The 21,905-nt window shown below is 38.8% G+C and overlaps 1 protein-coding gene across 1 annotated transcript; it reads right to left on the bottom strand.

Annotated features, from left to right (window-relative positions):
* Positions 1 to 18,729: 18,729 nt before the first annotated feature.
* On the bottom strand, positions 18,730 to 19,642 carry LOC131500120 (KRAB domain-containing protein 5-like; the record flags this gene model as incomplete). Its single annotated transcript, XM_058708871.1, has 2 exons — positions 18,730 to 19,016; positions 19,510 to 19,642. Coding segments are annotated over 2 exons (243 nt in total), but the record flags the coding sequence as incomplete, so codon positions are not given.
* Between the last annotated feature and the right edge of the window lie 2,263 nt (positions 19,643 to 21,905).

The raw sequence follows: 21,905 nt of genomic DNA, 5'->3' as shown, positions 1-21,905 counted from the left end.
AATACAGTCTTCTGGGTGCCTGGGTGGCTCAGTTGGTTGAGCGTCCGAAGTCAGCTCCGGTCATGATGTTATAGTGTGTGTTTAAGATCTACGTCTGGATCCATGCTGAGAGCTCAGAGCCTGGATTCTGCTTGGGATTCTGTGTCTCTCAAAAGTAAATAAACAACAAGAACAAACACCCTACAGTCTCTTCAAAAGTACTCAGTTGAAAATTGTTATCCAAAAGTATAAAAAAATAGGTGAAAATCCAAAAATACAATTAATTAATGTAGTGGCTACTATCATTACAAAGGAAGGTTTATAGAGAGCAGTTGACAAAATATAGCATCTTTTCTTGATAAAAACCCTGAAGAAAGTAGGGATAAATGGAACACACTTCAACAATCAGAAAGGCCATGTATGAAAGACCCGCAGCTAATATCATCCTTACTGCGGAAAATGTGAAAGCTTTTCCTCTAAGGTCAGGAACAAAACAGGGATGTCCACTCTCACCACTTGTTCAACATAGTACTGGAAGTCCTAACCTCAGAAATCAGACCACAAAAAGAAAAACAAGACATACAAATTGGCGTGAAAGCAATATAACTATCACTCTTCACAGAAAACATGATATTCTATGTAGAAAACCCCAAAGACTCCACCAAAAAACTGTTAGAACAGATATATGAATTCATCAAAGTTGTAAGATATAAAGTCAAAACACAGAAATCATTTGCATAACTATACACTAGTCATGAAGCAGGAGAAGGAGAAACCAAGAAATCTATTCCAGAGCCCAAATGTCCATTGACGGATGAATGGATAAATAAGATGTGGGGTGTGTGTACGCATGCACACACACACACGCACACACACACACACACACACACACACACACTGGAGTATTATTCACCAATCACAAAGAATGAAATCTTCCATCCGCAACTATAAGGACGGAACTAGAGGGTATTATGCTCAGCAAAATTTGCCAGTCAGAGAAAGGCAAATATCCTATGACTTCACTCATAGGAGGCATTTAAGATACGAAACAGATGAACATCAGGGAAGGGAAGCAAAAATAATATCAAAACAAGGAGGGGGAAAAACACAAGACACTCTTACATGCAGAGAACAAATTGAGGATTGCTGGAGGGGTTGCAATGTGGGCATGGGCAAAATGGATAGTGAGCATTATGGAGGACACTTGCTGGGAGGAGAACTGGGTTTATCATAGCGGATGAATCACTGGAATCTACTCCTCAAATCATTAGAACACTATATGCTAACTAACCTGGATGTAAATTAAAAAAAGAATTTAAAAATAAAGAAAGAGATCAATTCTATTTATAATTGCCACAAAAAACACATGAAACCTAGGAATAAAGTTAACCAAAGAGGTAAAATATTTGTACTCTAAAAACTATAGAAAACTTCTGAATGAAGCTGAAAATGACACAAAGAAATGGAAAAGCATTGCATGCTCATGGCTTGGAATAACAAATATTCTTCAAATGTCTATACTCTGCAAAGCAATGTATGCACTGAATGCAATCCTTAGGAAAACCACACTGATCTTTTTTTTTTTTTCAGAGCTGAAAGAATCCATTCTAAATGTGTATGGAACCAGAAGAAAACATAAATAGCCAAAGTGTTGTTGAAAAAGCAAAGAAAAGCAGGAAGACCCACAATTCTGGAGTTCAAACTATGTTACAAAGCTGTAATCAGCAAGACAGTATGGAATTGGCACAGAAACAGACAAGTAGATCAATGGAACAGAATAGAAAACCCAGAAGGGGATCCACGGCTATATGGTCAACAAATCTTTGACAATGCAGGAAAGAATATTCAAGGAAAGAAGACAGTGTCTTCAACAATTGGTGTTGGGAAAACGACAGTGACATGCAGAAAAATGAAAGTAGACCATCTTCTGGGGTATCTGATTGGCTCTGTTGGTTGGGCATCTGAGTCTGGATTTCAGCTCAGGTCATGATCTCGTCATTCGTGGGTTGTGGCTTTGTGTCAGGCTCTGTGCTGTTGGTGTGGATGATCCCTTTTGGAATCTTCTCTCTCTCCTTCTCACTTCCCCTCCCTCTCAGCGCTCCCCTGCTTATGCTCCCTCTCTCTCAAAATAAACAATTAAACTTAAAAAGCAAAGAAACTGGACCCCTTTCTTATACCATACACAAAAATAAATTCAATACAAATGAAAGACCTAAATGTGACACAGGAAACCATCAAAATCTTACAGGAGGACACAGGGAACAACCTCTTTGACCTCGGCCACAAAAACTTCTTACTAGACATGTTGGCAAAGGCAAGGAAAACAAAAGCAAAAATGAAGCATTATGACCTCATCAAGATAAAAACCTTCTGCACAGCGAAAGCAACAATCAGCAAAACTGAAAGACAACCTAGAGATTAGAAAAGATATTTGGAAATGACATCCCAATTAGTGGGCAAGTAAACCAAGCCTATACACAGGTTATCAAAACCAACACTCCAAAAATAAATAACGCAGGTAAGAAATGAGAAGACACGAGTAGACATTTTTCCAAAGAACCCATCCAGATGGCCAACAGACATATGAAAAGATGCTCAACATCCCTCATCATCAAGGAAATGCAAGTCAAAACCACAGTGAGCTGCCACCTCACACCTGTCAGAATGCCTAAATTAAGAATTCAGGAAACAACAGATGTCGGTGAAAATGCCAAGAGAGGGGAACCCTCATTCACTCTTGGTATGAATGCATTCTGGTACTGCTAATTTGGAAGACAATATGGAGTTTCCTCAAAAAGGGAAAAATAGAACCCCCCTACGACATAGCCATTATACTGCTAGGATGTATCCAAAGAATACAAAAATACAGATTAGAAAAAAAATACAGATTCGAAGGGGCATGTGCACCCCCATATTTATAGCAGCCCTATCAACATAGCGAAATTATGGAAAGAGTCCAAATGTCCATGGAGGGTTGAATGGATAAAGAAGATGTGGTATATATACGCAATGGAATATTACGCAGCCATCCAAAAGAAGGACATCTTGCCATCTGCAATGTTGTGCGTGGAACTAGAATTAATTAGGATAAGTGAACTCGGTCAGCCAGAGAAAGACAAATGAATTCCCTCGTATGTGGAATTTCGGAAACAAAACAGATGAACATAGGGGAAGGAAACAACCACAGCACACATCCTGCTGATCCCATTACAGTGTCCAGAAGTCTTCTTCATCTCCAAAACCTACTCTGCTATGTGACATTTTAAAGCTATGCCCAAAACGTTTGCATCATCTAATTCCCCTCCTCCATCCACTGCCTCTGATCTACACCTAGGCAAACCAGTAATCATTGTCATCTGACAGCTTCTGGGCCTCAGTAAGAGAAAGGAATTCAGTGTCATCATGAAGAATCATAAAGGAGGACATCCCCAATCTTCAGAAACCCAGAATATTTGCCAATTCCTTATCTCCATGACACTTATTCATCCGATGACATCACCAAGAGCTGTCTAGGACCCTGGGTGACTAAAGGGAGCCACCTCCAGGTATTTCCCTGCATTAGAAAGAGTCCTTCAGATTTTATTTTCATAAGGCTTATCTTTCTCTCTGAGGATTATGGCTTCATCATGTTTTACTCATATTCCCACCCTGCATCCCAGCGCTACAGGTCTGAATACCCACGGTCTTACATCTCTCATCTCAACTAAGCAGCTAGTGAGGACACTCTCACCACAACACAGGCACAGAAGAATGTTTGTGATGTCTACAAATCTGGCACCAAAAATGAACAAACATAGCACTGGAGATATGGTGACAACTGGGAAATAAAACAAGTAGAAGTTATGTTTCTATATGCATTCTCAGTTGTGCAACCTGGGACAGGTGTTTCCTCCACATGCAGAATCCACCATGCTAATTCTTTACCTTGTATGTTTTCTGTGTGTCATCTGGGCTACATTATCACTGCTATTGGAATTTGTTTCTCCTACTTATGGGGTATCTATTACATACCCAGTACTAGCATATGTACATGTTTACTTCATATACACATGAAAACAACACCCCCCCCACCCCCGCCATGACTGGGGGCACATAGCTGTCTTAGCTGCCATGGAGGCATGCTTTAGAGACCCTCACTAAGCCCAGATTTCACTATTCAGACTAAAACAGGTTTAAGCAACCTCTGTGCCTTCTGTAGGGGACACAGAGGGGTAAGCACCGGGAAAATCAGACCCAGTTGCTCACAACAGCAGATAAAAATGTCCTATCAAAAGTTACATTATCTTGTGAGTCTGTAGGGTGTTGTCTAAGGAATGTACTAGTGAGAGGGGCTGGTGTCAGTCAAGACCCTGTAAAACTCCTGGCTAGGGGCACCTGAATGCCTCAGTAGGTTAAACATGTGGCTCTTGATCCCATAGTTAATGGGTCTGAAGGCTGTGTCTGGCTGTGTGCTGACAGCAGAGTTGCTTGGGATTCTCTCCTCACTACTTTGCCCCTCCTATGCTTATGCTCTCTGTCTTTCAGATTAAATAAATAAACTTAAAAACATATGTACTGGCTGTGCAAAATGAATGCCACATAGGGTTTCACGGAGTACCTTAGGTAAAAGGTCAACAGTAACCCTGAAGAATCTGTGATATATCCATAATAACATCACAGTATTCACAAAGAGGAGAAAATGGTATCATGGATAAACGAGGGGGAAAATAATGATACATTATGTAAATCCTAAGGCCGTGGAGAAAACGGATTACTGGGTGTGTTATGTCGTTGTGTTAGGAAATGAGTTATAGATTCCATCAGTTACCTACAGCCTTAAATACAAGAGGATGGTTAGCCCATCCCATTGCTGGTGGGATCACAGTTCATTCACTACACATCCATGTTAATACATTAAAAACCATTACGTTTTATTAATTATAATATATTAAGTTCACACAGACCAATTTACGCATTTAAAATCCACTCGACTCAACAAATCGTTGTTCAAAATTTAGAATACAAGTGGTAAAAAAGCATTTATGTGTTGATGTAATGAAAGGGGAGTAGTGATTTCCGTAAGTGTAGGGCCGGAGGTAATTGTTGAGAGATGTGGATGTACAATTTATGCCATTTGGGGGAAGAGGTAGCTAGGCTCTGGCTGCCATCTGTGAAGATGTCTTCAATGCAGCCACATCAACTCAGATGCTCTGACTATTGCTGTTATAAAGATGTATCAGTGCACTGGACTGCCACCTCTTTGCCTTTAAGACCTTATCGTAAAACATTTCCTTTCTAATATGCAGGAAGTGTTTAGAGTTAATAAATGGAAAATGGTGTTCTCAACACCTGTCTCAGGACAACTTACATCAATGGTATAACCACAAACAGCATCTCCATTTAGATTTGTTTCAGATGTTGTGCATCATACTGTCCTTTATCTTCTGGGAAAATTAGACATGCCTGGGTCCCGCCTAATGAAGAAGGGCATCTCATACCTTTGTTGCAACAACAGTCAGCCACATGGCTTCACACACCCACTGGGAAGAAATGAATATTCTGAAGTGATTTGAGAGTAGGAATACATTAATACTTGCTAGTTACAAATCCCAAATAGGGTCAATGTAAAAAAAAAAAAAAAAAAGCACATTTTCAAATTAAGTATACCTATGCAAAAACCTATCCCCTAGATCTTTTGAAACAGAATAGCATATATGTTTTCCAAGTGTCTAACTCTGTATTATTCCTTAAGTATTTTGAAGCAATGTCTGAATAGAGTGACTGGTGTACTCCTTTCTACTTGATTTCTGTAACATTGACATTTGATGTTCAATAAAATACTTTTGTAAATCTACCTTTCCAGTGACTTTCTTACATGCAGTCTCTTGTGTTTCCTAAAGTGTATATTTAAAATGAGGGTCTTTGTTCACTCATCACATCTAGGGTTTGCATCTAGGGTGTCTTTTGTGATATCGAACAAAAGTTGAGTTCCAGGTAAAGGTGTGGCCACTTTCCATTTCACACTTTGGCTACTATGTGATAGCTAGAAGGTGGAGTAAGATGTGACTTGCAGGGAGAGCTTGCACATTCTTTACATATTTATGGTTACTCTCCAATAGGAATTCTCTGATGTCCCGTAAGGGCTGGGCACCACTTATAGGGACTGACTTACATTCTTTTTACATTATCAGGTTTCTCTCCAATGTGAATTCTGTGATGTGGAGTAAGGATTGAGGGCTGGCTAAAGGCCTTGCCACATTCCTTCCATTGGTAAGGTTTCTCTCCAGTATGAGTTCTGAGATGTTGAGTAAGGATTGAGTGTCCGGTAATGGTCTTGCCACATTCCTTACATTTGTAAGGTTTCTCTCCAGTATGAATTCTGAGATGGCGAATAAGAATTGAGTGCCTGGTAAACACCTTGCCACATTGTTGACATTTGTCAAGTCTTTCTCTATTATGGATTTGCCCAGTTCTATTTAGTGATGACCAGTCCTTAAAGGCTTTACCACACTCTACATTTGTATGATTTTTCTCCAGCATGCATTTGTTGATGTTGAGATTGTGTTGACTGCCAATGAAAGACTATGCCACAGTCCTTACCCGTGTACCTTTTCTCTCCAGTACCAATTGTCTCATGTGTATTTAGTCTTTGTGACTGACTAAACACACTTCTAGATTTATAACATGTGTATGGGTGTTTCCCCTCACACATCGTCTGATGATCACCATCAGAAGACTGCTCGAGATCTTTCCCACATTCATTATATTTATAAGGATTTTCTCTCATATGTGTACTCTTCTGTATAATACGTTTAGATCTTTGAGACAAGACTTCCTTACGTCTATGACATTCAAAATGGCTGTCTGGCAAATGAGTACGCAGACATTTGTTAACATTTGAGCCCTGGTTAAATGTTTTCTCAGATTCACTACAAGGAGCAATTCTATGTCCATTGAAAATACTCTCATAGTTTTGTAGGGTTGACTTCTTTGTGTCAAATTGACACCCCTTAACACTTTCTTCTTTATTTTTAAATATCTGGTTTTCAGAAAGAGTTGATTGAAAGGTCATTTCAATCCTATTTTCAAATTGGTTCAAATACTTATTTTCCACCTGAATGAGGTAACTTCCCAAATTTTCCAAATTTTGTTTCGACAAATAAATATGAATCTTTGACTTGAGTTTTTGGTGACGGAAACACACTGCTTTGTAGAAGTAGCTAACTTACAAGGGGAGGTTTTGCAAAATGCTTTATATCCTTCACCATATGGGGCAGTGAGATTCTTCTCATGGGCAGATGTCTCCATTTGGAAATGTCCGTCATGATATGTTTGATGCCCTTCAATCTCCCCATCGTTGTCCCAGTCTATCATTAAGTGTAAATTCTCATAGGTACTATGTTCACCCACTGACACTTTTTGGAGAGAAGGTTCTAAGCATGGCTTTGGCAGGAAATTCTGGGTGCATTGTGAAGATACAGCTGAAAGAGATCAAATAACAGAAAAGTAAAATCATCCTACTTACTACTCTCAGATGAATATACTGAAGACTTCTATTATGCATCCTTAGAATCAATCAGAAAACGTCAGCCAAATGTTTGAGAATGAATCATCAGGACTTCATTTCTCCATGGACACATAACCTTGCACAGAAGACACTGACCATATAGCCTAATAGATAATTCTGTAGTATTGTCATGCTATCGTGCAAATCATTTTCCTATACCTCGAATAATGAAGAAAAGTACCACATGAGCCCAAAATCACCACAGAAGGAAACTTAAACATAAAACTGAAATCCTTAAGACAGGATACAGTAAAACTAAGACCATATCAACCATAGGAAGTGTTGGCATTCAGAAAAGATGAACAAAATTGATAGACCTTTCAATCAAGTCAAAATGAAAGAGAAAAGACTAACTAAAGGCAGCAGTGAAGTGAAAGCAGACATATTATAACTGATACGACTGAAATAAAAATAATTATGAGCGGCAATAGAGGATACTTACATGCCCACAAATATATACCAAGGGATGAGAATGAATTAAAAAAAATGGTAGAAGGACCTGTACTCCATTGAAAAAAAAATCACTACTGCTGACAAATATGTAGACTTAAAGAGTAATAATAACCATGCAAAACAAACGAAAAGCAAAAAAATCAAACTAACTCCAAATAAGGAAAAGTCCTATGTCTGATGAATTCATTGGAGAATTCAAACAAACAGCTCATGAGAAAGTACTTTAAATCTCTTCAAGTATTTCCAAGAAGTGAAAAGAGAAAATATGAAAATACTCTGTGGTACCAGCATTGCCAGGTTACCGAATCAAAGGAATACACTACTCTAAAGAAGGCTACAAACTGAAAAAAAAAAAAAAAAAAAAAAAAAAAAACAAACCTCTGTTCACAGATGATATGATCTTTAGAAAACTCTAAAGAATCCTTATTTTTATTTTATATTATTTTGGTCATTGCTTGTTTCATTCCTGGTAGGTTTTTCACTACTTTCGATTTTCCTATTTTTTAAGGTTTTAAATTTTAAAAATTTATTTTTTAAATAAATGCTTCAAATAATGAAAACATTGAAGTCAACAACATTACACCAAAAGGATCGAGAAAAGGAAGACAGCTGAAATTTAGTAGGAGAAGAAATAACAAATGGAAATCTGAAATCATTTTATTTAGAAAGATAAATCAGAACTAAATAAAATAGAGACCAGAATAAAAAATAACATAACATTGAAAGTAATGCCCAGTTTAACCAGAAAAATAACAAATTGATAATGCTTCAACTATATAAACAATTGTATCCTAACAAGTAACTTAGAAAAGAAATCCTCTGGGGCTCTTGGGTGGCTCAGTCAGTTGGGCATCCAACTTCAGCTCAGGTCCTGATCACAGGGTTAGTGAGTTTGACCCATGGGTCAGGCACTGTGTTCAGAGCTCAGAGTCTAGAGCCTGCTTCTGATTCTGTGTCTCCCTCTTTCTCTGCGCCTTCTCTGCCTGCTCTCTCTCTCTCTCTTTCTCTCAGAAATAAATGAACATTAAAAAAATTCCACTTAATTCCTAAAAATGTTACTAAGATTAAATTGTGAACCTTAAGCCCACAAATTTAGAAATCTTCTTATAGGTAAAAGAAGAATGAAAGTTAAATTCAGAATCAAAAATCTCTCAGCACAGAAAAGCCCAAGATCAATGCATTCCATGGTCAATTCTAACTGACATTAAAAAAAATAATAGCTAAAGGTAATCTTTTCAAAATCCTATAAAGCGTGGAAGATCAGGACCACATTCCAAACTATCCTGTGAGACCAGCATTACTATGACACCAAGCAGGATAAATACAATAGAAGAACAAAAAAGTCTTGTTTGTCTGATAGAAGTATTGCCACTCTGACTTTCTTTTGACATCCATTGCATGCTATGTGTTTCTTCATTTCCTCATTGTCAATCTGCAGGTGAGTTATGTCTGAATGAGTCTCCTAGAGGAAGTCTAGGAGTCTCCTAGAGGAAGTTTTTTGTTTTTATCCATTTTGCTCCTCCTGGATCTGGAAGTCTGTTTCCTTCCAGGATTACCAAGATTTCTGCTATTATTTCTTTTTTTCCCCCAATATATGAAATTTATTGTCAAATTGGTTTCCATACAACACACAGTGCTCATCCCAAAAGGTGCCCTCCTCAATTCCCATCACCCACCCTCCCCCGCCTCCGATCCCCCATCAACCCTCAGTTTGTTCTCAGTTTTTAAGAGTCTCTTATGCTTTGGCTCTCTCCCACTCTAACCTCCTTTTTTTTTTTTTCTTCCTCTCCCCCATGGGTTTCTGTTGTTTCTCAGGATCCACCTAAGAGCGAAAACATATGGTATCTGTCTTTCTCTGTATGGCTTATTTCACTTAGCATAACACTCTCCAGTTCCATCCATGTTGCTACAAAGGGCCATATTTTGTTCTTTCTCATTGCCATGTAGTACTCCATTGTGTATATAAACCACAATTTCTTTATCCATTCATCAGTTGATGGACATTTAGGCTCTTTCCACAATTTGGCTATTGTTGAGAGTGCTGCTATAAACATTGGGGTACAAGTGCCCCTATGCATCAGTACTCCTGTATCCCTTGGGTAAATTCCTAGCAGTGCTATTGCTGGGTCATAGGGTAGGTCTATTTTTAATTTTCTGAGGAACCTCCACACTGTTTTCCAGAGTGGCTGCACCAATTTGCATTCCCACCAACAGTGCAAGAGGGTTCCCATTTCTCCACATCCTCGCCAGCATCTATAGTCTCCTGATTTCTTCATTTTGGCCACTCTGACTGGCGTGAGGTGATATCTGAGTGTGGTTTTGATTTGTATTTCCCTGATGAGGAGCGACGTTGAGCATCTTTTCATGTGCCTGTTGCCCATCCGGATGTCTTCTTTAGAGAAGTGTCTATTCATGTTTTCTGCCCATTTCTTCACTGGGTTCTTTGTTTTTCGGGTGTGGAGTTTGGTGAGCTCTTTATAGATTTTGGATACTAGCCCTTTGTCTGATATGTCATTTGCAAATATCTTTTCCCATTCCCTTGGTTGCCTTTTAGTTTTGTTGGTTGTTTCCTTTGCTTTGCAGAAGCTTTTTATCTTCATAAGGTCCCAGTAATTCATTTTTGCTTTTAATTCCCTTGCCTTTGGGGATGTGTCGAGTAAGAGATTGCTATGGCTGAGGTCATAGAGGTCTTTTCCTGCTTTCTCCTCTAGGGTTTTGATGGTTTCCTGTCTCACATTCAGGTCCTTTATCCATTGTGAGTTTATTTTTGTGAATGGTGTGAGAAAGTGGTCTAGTTTCAACCTTCTGCATGTTGCTGTCCAGTTCTCCCAGCACCATTTGTTAAAGAGACTGTCTTTTTTCCATTGGATGTTCTTTCCTGCTTTGTCAAAGATGAGTTGGCCATACGTTTGTGGGTCTAGTTCTGGGGTTTCTATTCTATTCCATTGGTCTATGTGTCTGTTTTTGTGCCAATACCATGCTGTCTTGATGATTATGGCTTTGTAGTAGAGGCTAAAGTCTGGGATTGGGATGCCTCCTGCTTTGGTTTTCTTCAAAATTACTTTGGCTTTTCGGGGCCTTTTGTGGTTCCATATGAATTTTAGGATTGCTTGATCTAGTTTTGAGAAGAATGCTGTGCAATTTTGATTGGGATTGCATTGAATGTGTAGATAGCTTTGGGTAGTATTGACATTTTGACAATATTTATTCTTCCAATCCATGATCAGGGAATGTCTTTCCATTTCTTTATATCTTGTTCAATTACCTTCATAAGCTTTCTATAGTTTTCAGCATACAGATCTTTTACATCTTTGGTTAGATTTATTCCTAGGTATTTTATGCTTCTTGGTGCAATTGTGAATGGGATCAGTTTCTTTATTTGTCTTTCTGTTGCTTCATGGTTAGTGTATAAGAATGCAACTGATTTCTGTACATTGATTTTGTATCCTGCAACTTTGCTGAATTCATGTATCAGTTCTAGCAGACTTTTGGTGGAGTCTATCGGATTTTCCATGTATAGTATCGTGTCATCTGCAAAAAGCGAAAGCTTAACTTCATCTTTGCCAATTTTGATGCCTTTGATTTCCTTTTGTTGTCTGATTGCTGATGCTAGAACTTCCAACACTATGAAGGTCAGCATGAATTTCCCATCATTAAAGAGACCCTCGTGTCTGTGAGACAATAGTCAAAACATTTTGCATAACATAAGCAATAAAGCCATAGCATGAGATGATCTATGAGTAAAACTAATAAAATATGGCATGCAGGGGCGCCTGGGTGGCTCAGTCGATTGAGCATCCGACTTTGGCTTAGGTCATGACCTCTCCATTTGTGAGTTTGAGCCCCGCATGTGGCTCTGTGCTGACAGCTCCGAGCCTGGAACCTGCTTCAGATTCTCTGCCTCACTCTCTCTCTGCCCCTCCCCTGCTCACGCTCTGTCTCTCTGTCTCAAAAGTAAATAAACATTAAAAAAAATTAAAAAATTAATAGAATATGCCATGCAAAAAAAAAAAAAACCCCTCAGACATGGTCAATAGAAACAAAGAGAATAATTATCCTTCTCCAGATATCTATTACCCCTTGATCCTTTCAGCCATCTCCAAAATATAGCTGACCATTCAAGAACATGGGTCTAAACAGTGTGCATCCATTTAGACAGAGATTATTTTAAATATAAATCCAATGAAGTACTGTAAATATGTTTTCATTATAGGTTCCTTAATCTTTTGTTTTCTCAAGCTTACTTAATTATAACAATACCACTTATAATACAGACAACAAAGAAAAGAATGGGATGATTCACCAGCAATGTTCTAGGTAAGGCTTCAGGTCAACAATAAACTATTTCCATGGAAAAGTAGGTATGGTTTTAAGCTCTGGAGACTCCAGAGATACCCACCCATTTTCCATTGGGTGGAGGGGTTTAGGGCCTGATACGCCCACACTGATGTAAGTGTTCTCGGTGTTTAAACTTTGGGTTTTACTCTAAATAAACACTCTGTTTAGAATCATGTGTGAAAAGTGGTATTGACTTATTGCCTCCTGCTGTGAATTCTCTGACTTTCTTAGATTTGCCTTTTCATTCTATAGTTTGCCAAATGTCTACATCTGTAAAGTGTTTATGCTTTATAAAGACACTGGTATTTACTGAAGTGTATGTTAAAACCAAAAGTCCTTCCTCATTCATTACATTTCTAGGGTTTTGTCCAGTATGTTTTCTCTGATGTTAAGTAAGAGTTCAGTTCAGGTCAAGACTGCCAATATTCTTGACATTTGTAAGTCATCTCCCCAGGACGTATTATCTCATGTTGAATAGTTTTGCTTACAAACTAAACGCTTCACCACATCCTTTGTATTTGTAGGGTTTCATTCAGTGTGCTCTCCCTGAGGTTCAGAAAGTTTGTAGTTGGGCTTAACAATTTTGCTCATATTTAAATATTTTTATTTAGCCTTCTCCCCAATATGTATCTCCTTAGGTTGATAAGTTTTGAGTGGTAAGGACTTTGCCTCCTTGTATAAATTTGTTAGATTTCTTCCCATTATGAAATCTCTGCTGTTGAGTGAGTTTTGAAGGCTAGTTAAAAGCTGTCCCAGAGTTACTACATTTTTTAAAATTAGTTTTGCAGTGTTTTAATCCATGTAGGCATGCAACTATCATAATTTAAAGGATACTGCTTAGTGCTTAGTAATTAATTAGACTGTAAGAAAAAACTCTACCACAAAATTACATCTCTAAGTGATCAGGGTCCTCACGATCTCCACATTTTTAAGTCTTCTCTCTAGTCAGGATACAATGATGTACAAGAAGATTCGAGCTTACATAGAAGACTTTCTCACATTTCTTACTTTTATACTGGTTCTCTGGAGATGGAGTTCTCTCATGCTTATTAGCATTTCACCCTCAATTCATGTTTTCCCCCACTCATTGCCTTTGTAACTTCTGTCTCCACTATAAACACCTCAGTAATTATGGAAGTTAGAGTCCTCAACTAAAGGCCTTTGTAACAACACACACATAAATAGTTGCTCCAAATCAAGTGTTGTATTGTAACTATTGAACAGTGATGTTTGGATAAAACCCTCCTGTGTTTATCAAAATCAGAGCCTTGGGAACAGGGGGATTATGTGTTGGTGGAAGAATAATGAGACCTCCAAGCAGGACTTCTCAAATCAATCACATTTAGAATTTTTATCTCCCTTTTCAAATGTCTAACTCACAGAATTGTTTCAGTTAATCCAATTTTATATTTGGAATACTTTCAGTATGGGCTAGGTGACTTTTCAGAATTTCCAAATGTCCTTCCAGAGAATGTGTATCTTTAAAAACTGGATTTTTGACTTTTGCTCCAAAGACATTGTTCTCCAAATATAATGAGTTAAGGTGAGGTTTTCCCCAAAGGTTTTTTATCCTTGATCTCTTCTAGCAGTAGCATTTTATTACCAGTAATTGTGCCGGTTTGGTTATATCCATCATAATAAACATTCGGCATTTCCCTACACCCCATCACCTTCCCCATCATCCCTTAAGTTTAAATACTCAGGGCCACAGTGTCTACTTTTTCCCATATCACTGTACCAAAGTACTCTTCTTGGTTGTCGACCAACAAGCCTAGGGTGTTATGGGAAGACACAACTAAAAGATAGAAAAGAAGTCATCACACTTACTACATTGCATATATGTAAGTATGCTAATGTGCAAAAGTAATATCCATGATAGGACATCAGCAGAATGAAGATAGGAAGCACCAGGACTTTGCTCCTCCTTGGAGATACAAATAGACCAAAGGAGTTTTTCAGGGCTCCAGAAGTCCATTACGAGAATACAGCACACCCAGACAAGTACAAAGGAAGAAGAGCCACAGTGAAAAGACAAAGAACGTTTAGGACACTTGCCTACAACAGCTCCCCACTCTCCCTGACACTCCATGACAACACAGTGACAAAAGTCTTCCCTCTGTCGAGGAGAGAAACAAATGTATGTTCAACGATCTGGTTTCTTTGCTGTCTTGAGGGACTTGTTTCTGTCATGCACGGCATGGGAAGCAGAAGGAATGAGAGCATCCTCTAGATACACTGTGGTAGCTGCTCAAACAAAAAGTGAGCATTTGTTCAAACACTGGAGAGACTACAGAGCTGAAGAACAAGAGAGGAAAGTATCACAGTCTCCAAAGAGTAACGACACTTTTTAACCTTAGCAGTTACAGAAACTCAGACATGACAAATGCCCAGAACATGTGTCACTGTACCTAGAATTACTGTATTTTGTGTTCCTCTGTACAAACCAAGTCCATAATCCTGGGCCCAGAGGCTGTTATTTTCACTTTTTTGTTTTGTTTTGTTTTCATTGTTTTCATGGGTTTTTGTTTGTTTGCTTTTTAATTCCCAAATGTCAACCAAAGATATAAAAGGATACATAGAAATAGGATTTTGTGTTCCAATTGGAGGAACAAAATACATCTCCAAAAGTGGCCCTAAATTAATCAAGTACTATTAATTGACTGACAAGGAATTCAAAATAACCATCATAAAGATGCTCATGGAGGAAGAAGAAAAATAGGTAGGTATCTAAATGATAGCAGGAAAACTATTCATGACCAAAATGTAAAGCCAAGGAAACAGAACATATCACCAACAATGAACAAGAAATTGGGAGATGAAGAGTACAATTGCTGTATTTAAAAATACACAAGGGGCCAACAACAGACTTGATCAAGTAGAAGAAAGAATCAGACAACCTAAAGTACTCTTGTGTTCAATTACCTGCTAAGAATCAAAGGACAGGGTCTAGGGACTTATGGGACACCAACAAGCGATCCAATATGTATATTAAAGGAACCCCTGGTGAGAGGGGAGGGAAAGGGGGAAGAGCATTGATATGAAGAGCTCAAATCTTGTATGTGGAAAGAAGAGACAAATGTAAGAAGCACAGTAAATTCATAGCAGGATAAATGTCAAGACGTGAACAGGGTGATACCTTATAATTAACCTATCAAAACTCACAGGCTAGAAGAGAAATTTGAACCAGCATGACAAAAGCCACTCACCTCGTCCAAGAGAGCTCTGTAAGCTTAGTGTGATGATTAGCAGATCTTATAGGAAGAAGCACACAGGCCCATGTATTCAGGTATTGAAAGTTCAAAACATATCCACTAAGAATACCCTACCTTGCCAAACTGTTTTTCATGAATGTAGAAATGGAGACTTTCCCAAGTAAGAACCCCTCTAAGTTTCCAAGTAGACCTCTCCTATAAGAAACATTAAAGGAGGTCATTCTGGTTGAAATGATAGAATTCTAAACAATAACTAAAACCACATGAGAACAAAAAGCCCTCTGCTAAATGTAAAAATTTATACAATTGGGGAGCCTGGGCGACTCAGTTGGTTAAGTGACTGACTTTGGCTCAGCTCAGGATCTCAAGGTCCATGAGTTTTACCCCCACTTTGGGTTCCGTGCTGACAGAGCGTGGAGTCTGCTTCGGATTCTGTGTCTCTGTGCCTCTCCCCCATTTGCAATCTCTTTGTCTCAAAAATAAAAAAATCATTAAAAATTTATAAAAAATACACAAATCTGTCATGTTGTAATGAGGTAGCACAAGTCACTTTAGTTTCTGCTACAGTATCTTTTTCAATGAGAGTATAAAAAAATCAGCCGTGCCTGGGTGGTTCAGTATGGTAAGCAACAGACTTCAGCTCAGGTCATGATCTCACGGGTTATGAGTTTGAGCCCCACATCAGGTTCTGTTTTGTCAGCACAGAGCCTACTTGTGATCCTCTATCCCCACCTATCTCTGCCCCTTCCCTGCCGATTGTCTCTAAATAAACAAATTAAAAAAAAAGAGTACAAACATCATCAATCTAGGTAAGTACATATTAAAAGACAGAAATTGTATTATCAGTAATTTAAGGTGGGTGCAGGGGTGGAGGTGATATGTAGAATAATTTTGTATGCAATTGAGAATATCAGTTTAAAATGTGTCTGTATACCTTTAAGATGTTTTATGTAATCTCTATGTAACCACAGAGAAAATACTACAGAAGATGGAAAAGTTGAAGAGAACGGTACCAAAGCATGTCATGAGTATAAGACCACAAATAAGGATAAAAAATCTAAATTTGATACAGAGGTACAGAATATGTGTGTGTGTAATATACACACATACATACATGAGAGAGAGAGAGAGCAGGGGAAGGGCAGAAGGAGAGAGGGAGGGAGGAAGCGAGAGAGAGAGAGAGAGAGAGAGAGAGAGAATCCAAAGCACGTTCCATTCTCAGCTTATAGCCTAACAAGTGGCTCAATCTCATGACCCTGAGTTCATGACCTGAGCCAAAATCAAGACTCAGATCCTTAACAGATTGAGTCACCCAGGCACCCTGCAGGTATAGAATTTTGAAAAATGACTTTCAATGCACAAAAGTAATTCTCTCACGCAAGAAGAATATAAGGTCACCAATAAATACATGATGAAATTACTTATCTGTTATGATGACTCACCAAGACATTAGTTGTCTATTATTATGACAATTCACCTAGACATGATAAAACATTTACTGACCACTAACCAAGGAAAGAAAGAAGATAAGTCCCAAAGTATGTGTGGGTCATATTTATACCAAGAAATACATACATAAATTTATTGGTAAAGGGCCTGGTTGATTCATAATTGACTTAAACTCACATTGTCTTAAAATGCACTAGATGAACATTGTCATCTTGTAACAAGATACACAGTTAAATGAAACTACAACCACCTCGTGGGGAAAGTCCCATACAAAAGAAAGTACATTATTATAGAATGCAAAACCAGAATAAGACAAAATTTAACCGCAGTCTACATATAAAAAAAAATAGATTAATCCTTTCAAAGGAAACCTACTGTATAACTATAATTTAAACTGCGACTATGTACCCATGAAAAAGGAGCATTTGGATTGTTGGCATGTCTTCATTGACAGTAAAACAGGAAAGGTATTTTTTTTATATCAAGCATAAAATGCTCTAATGAAAAATTTTACAAATAAGCACTTAAAACCCATTAAAAATGTATTATTTTCTTAATATATGTCTCCTCTTACACAGAGTGTAAGGGTATAATCCATTGTTTAGAACCAAGCTGACTAGCACAAAACTTTCCTTTCTAAATCAACAAACACTGCCAAAGTTGGGACATATCCTGACAATCACTTTATAAACAAATCAATATTTGGGATGAAATTCAGATACATTCTGAGAAAGTAGAAGAATAATCTTGTGATTAATTTTTTTCTGAAGTAAAATTACATTTATGAACAATCCTTTTTTATATGGAATTTCTTCTTTAAATGTTTATTTATTATTGAGAGAGAGAGAGAGAGCACACGGGCAAAGGAGGGGCAAAGGGAGAAGGGACAGGTGATCTAGAGCATCCTCACACGGACAGCAAACAGCCCCATGCTAGGCTCTAATTCCCCAACTGTGAGATCATGAACTGAGCCAAAGTCCAATGCCCAATTGACTGAGCCATTCAGGCACCCACTAACTCATGTCTTATATGGCACATACCCATATCATATAGAACTTTTGATTCAAAAAATCTCGAGATGTGTCTCATATACAAATTATTTGAAAGTACAAACACCTATGAAAAAGTCACAGGAACTTCCTACTAAAAGTATAAAGTATTTAGTATACCTACTAAAAGTATAAAATGATGCAATTACTAGGAAATAAGGTAACCATTGAGACTTTATTATAGGCTGTGAGATCTAACTTCTAAATGTTATAGCTGCTTTATGGCATTAACATGCAAACATGCTAGGAGACACAGAGATGTGTTAAATTATTTCATCATTGAGCAATAGAACACACAGAGTGGAAATTTCAAATGTTGGTTAATACAAAGACAAGTGAAATTTTGGTGTGAAATAAAGGATTAGATTTTCTCATTTGAGGGAGGTGTTCTGTGATCTCATGAAATTACTGAGCCTCAGTTGTGTACAATTAAGATAAAATCCTCTGGAACTTTGGAAAGCATAAACCAGAAAACATGTGATCTCTGTCTCCAATGTTCCCCACATTTCTGCATCAAAACCCAATATGCCCACTACTACCTTGACACACTTGTCACAAGAAGCAAAACAGAATTCAGAAATGGCTTAGCATAGAGTTCCTCAGAAATACAGAGAGATCCTGTAGGGCTCTCACAGCAATGGAGAAGCTCTCAGATTATGGAGGTCCTCACCGGGGATGTGGTGGGCCTTCACTGGAGCTGAAGGAGAATCCTTGGAGAATCAAGGAGCATGATGTGTTAGAGAGCAGATGTCCCTCTGTGAGAGGGAAAGACATCAAACTAGGCTTCACAAATGAAATTCCATTCAAGGAGAGCTACCTAAACAACATTTTAAGGTCTATCTTTCTCCTTCACATTTGGACCTCACCTGTGTCATGTGCTTCACTCCCACCTACCTGAGTGTGAGGCTACTGTCTCCTTTCTCTTCACACCCCACAGCTCCTCCTCTTGCTCCAAAACGATGACCAGGTCTGGCTTTGACACAATGAGACCTGTTTATCAGAAGAAAGGAATAGAAATACTGCTGGAGATTCTACCTTTCAACTCAGTATTGTACTCAGCAGACAAGAGAGGACATTGAAGAATTCTAAAAAATGATTTCTCAAACACTCTTGTGCAAGAAAGAGCCCCTTTAGAACATGCAGGAGGAGTTTCAAATATTCATATCATGACCAGCCTTCCAAATACTACCAATACAATAAGCAGTAAAAGTTGAAGATGTGGGCCATACCGTCTTTTGCCACTCAATGTTTAGAATTGCCATCAGTCTACAGAAATGGTGATGGCATCTTAAAAAAGGGAGGCTGAAGCTGAAAAGGAAACATCATGAAGATATTTCTCTACATCTACAAATCCCCATTTCCTTCCCTTGCTGCAGGGATCTGACTCCCAGTCATACAAAGAGGAAGCTTCCAAGAGACAGTCTTCAAAGGAACGAACAAAACCCGAGCTGGGTTTGGGAAGTCTAGAAGGAGATATCTTCACCCAAGAAGAGGAGGTGTCCATAGGTCTCTAACATCACATCCCTGTGCAGCTCCCGCTGACTGTGGTTCAAGCATCCCCATTCCTCCTGAGAGAATTCTATGGCCACATCCCTGAAGGTCAGGAGTGCCTGAAATAAATACAACAGTCATCCAGTGGCCATTGGCAGTGTTCACAATGGTACCTAAGATGAAAGGGAAATGAATGTCATCAGCTAGACTATAAGAACTGACGTTCACCGCTTACCTGCTTGTACCCAATGACCGTACTCCCTCATTTTACTTAACCTCTTTCTTCTACTTCTGGCAAAACACCCTGTGGACACAGTCTCCAGTCATGGAAACAGAAAACATTCAACAAAATGGAATGACCGCCCCAAGGAAGAGCTTGGGCAGGCCACGTTGACCTTAACCCCTATGCAGATGGATGATGGAGTGAACTCAGGGAGGACAGTTACCTTGACCTCCTTGTAATAGCAAAATCTCCACCCAAGGGGGAAAACAAACCTTGAGTAACACACACGTATGTATGGAAGTGTCCTCTTAAGGTACGTGGCCACCTTATGCCCAGTTCAGGTAAAATGACAAGGCTCTACTTCCTAATTGTCCACCCGAATCTTAAATAAAAGGAAATCAGAGGCGCCTGAGTGGCTCAGTCGGTTGAGCGTCCGACTTCGGCTCAGGTCATGATCTCTTGGGCCGTGGGTTCGAGCCCCGTGTCGGGCTCTGTGCTGACAGCTCAGAGCCTGGAGCCCGCTTCGGATTCTGTGTGTCCCTCTCTCCCTGCCCCTCCCCTGCTCATGCTCTATCCCTCTCTGTCTCAAAAAAAAAATAAAAATAAATAAAAATAAATAAATAAATAAATAAATAAATAAATAAAAGGAAATCATCTCCCCACCCCCCTTACTCTGTGAGTCTCTCCTTTGGAGGTTATTCCCTCTGATCTCCTTATTGGCTGAAATCAAGCTTCCTGTGTGTGACAACCCCAGCTGCTGCACTATGACTCTATTATATTTGAGGATCAAGACACACAAATATGTCAATTTTTTTATTCTTGTTTTCATTTTCTGAAAATATAAGGCAGTAAATAAAAGGGTATTTCTGTGACAAGACTGTGGAGGAAAATAAAAATTTACTTTGGCTTTTTTTTTCTTTTTGTACTTTATCATATTTTGCTGTTTTCTTTTTCTCTCCACCTGGTGATGAGACTCTTTCAGTGACACAACTTCAAGGGGACAGATGATTCATTCTCCTCAAGGAAACTCCCACATTTTTTCAACTCTAAAGACAGCTGCCTTAACCTTCCTAACTCCTACTAAATTCCCAACTGACTAATCTTCACTCATAGGTAGGAACCGATTCATCAGGAATAAGTTACTGAAGCAGAGACCTTCCACTTTAACAACCTTAAAGATGTAAGGGTCTACGTTGTTCAAGGGGGGCAATGATGAGGGACACAAAGTCAAGAGTTGTGTAGCTTCAATTAAATTTCCTTACAATTTGCAACACAATGACAGGATATGCCCTTCCTCACATAAATCATAGCTGCTTTCATACCTTAATGTTTAATTTTTATTAAATACTTGAGACAGGCAGTGTATGACATTCCTTTATCAATGGGCTCCAAAGTGTAAGGAAATTTAATTGAAGCTACACTTCTTTTGCCTTAGTTCTCCCCACCAGAAACTACAAGCAAAGAGAAACTCAGAAGAAAGAAGTTTCCAGCTGAAATGTGATGGCTTCTGCACATCGCTCAGTAAATCTAAGATACTTAGCAAAGATCGGTGGGTGGAGGGGGAAGGATGAACGTTATAAGGGAGAGATCTGGCAGAGAGAACCAGGCCAGTTAAAGAAGTGAACACGAAGTGTAAGGAAACAAATTGCTATCAGTGCCTAAGACACACCAAAGGACACATGATCCCTGGTGTGTTCTGTTGGCCCCCAAACAGTAAATCTGATAGTCAGTCTAATTATGAGAGAATACAGTGGATTTATACAAACTTCAATCACATACACTTTCAGTAGAGGCTGCTTTGAGACAAACAGCCTTGAGCACTAGGTATTAGAGGAGTCCACATGGCCCACCTGGCTGAAGAGAGGCAGGCCCAGCAGGTGACCTGCCTCAAAATATGTAGAGGCCCTAACTAACTAACAAGTGGGTACTTACAACCAGGCAGAATTACCACAGGAGGGAAAATTCCATTAAGTTACCATACAGACTCATCTTCCCCCTTCAAAATCAGCCCCTAGTCACTGCTCACAGCAGGAGCCTCTCATCTGCTGTCCTGGCCACCACTCCTTTGGGGTGTTTTCATCAATCTAACGTCTTATTCTGCCACAGATGAATTCTTTTCACCACTCATGCCGTTGGCTTCCACAGGATCATCGGCCCATATTTGG

The sequence above is a fragment of the Neofelis nebulosa genome, chromosome 17 (assembly GCF_028018385.1).
Source record: "Neofelis nebulosa isolate mNeoNeb1 chromosome 17, mNeoNeb1.pri, whole genome shotgun sequence".
Classification (NCBI taxonomy): domain Eukaryota; kingdom Metazoa; phylum Chordata; class Mammalia; order Carnivora; family Felidae; genus Neofelis; species Neofelis nebulosa.
Note: the sequence above shows the minus strand (reverse complement) of the source record. Positions and strands in the feature narration are given on the sequence as shown.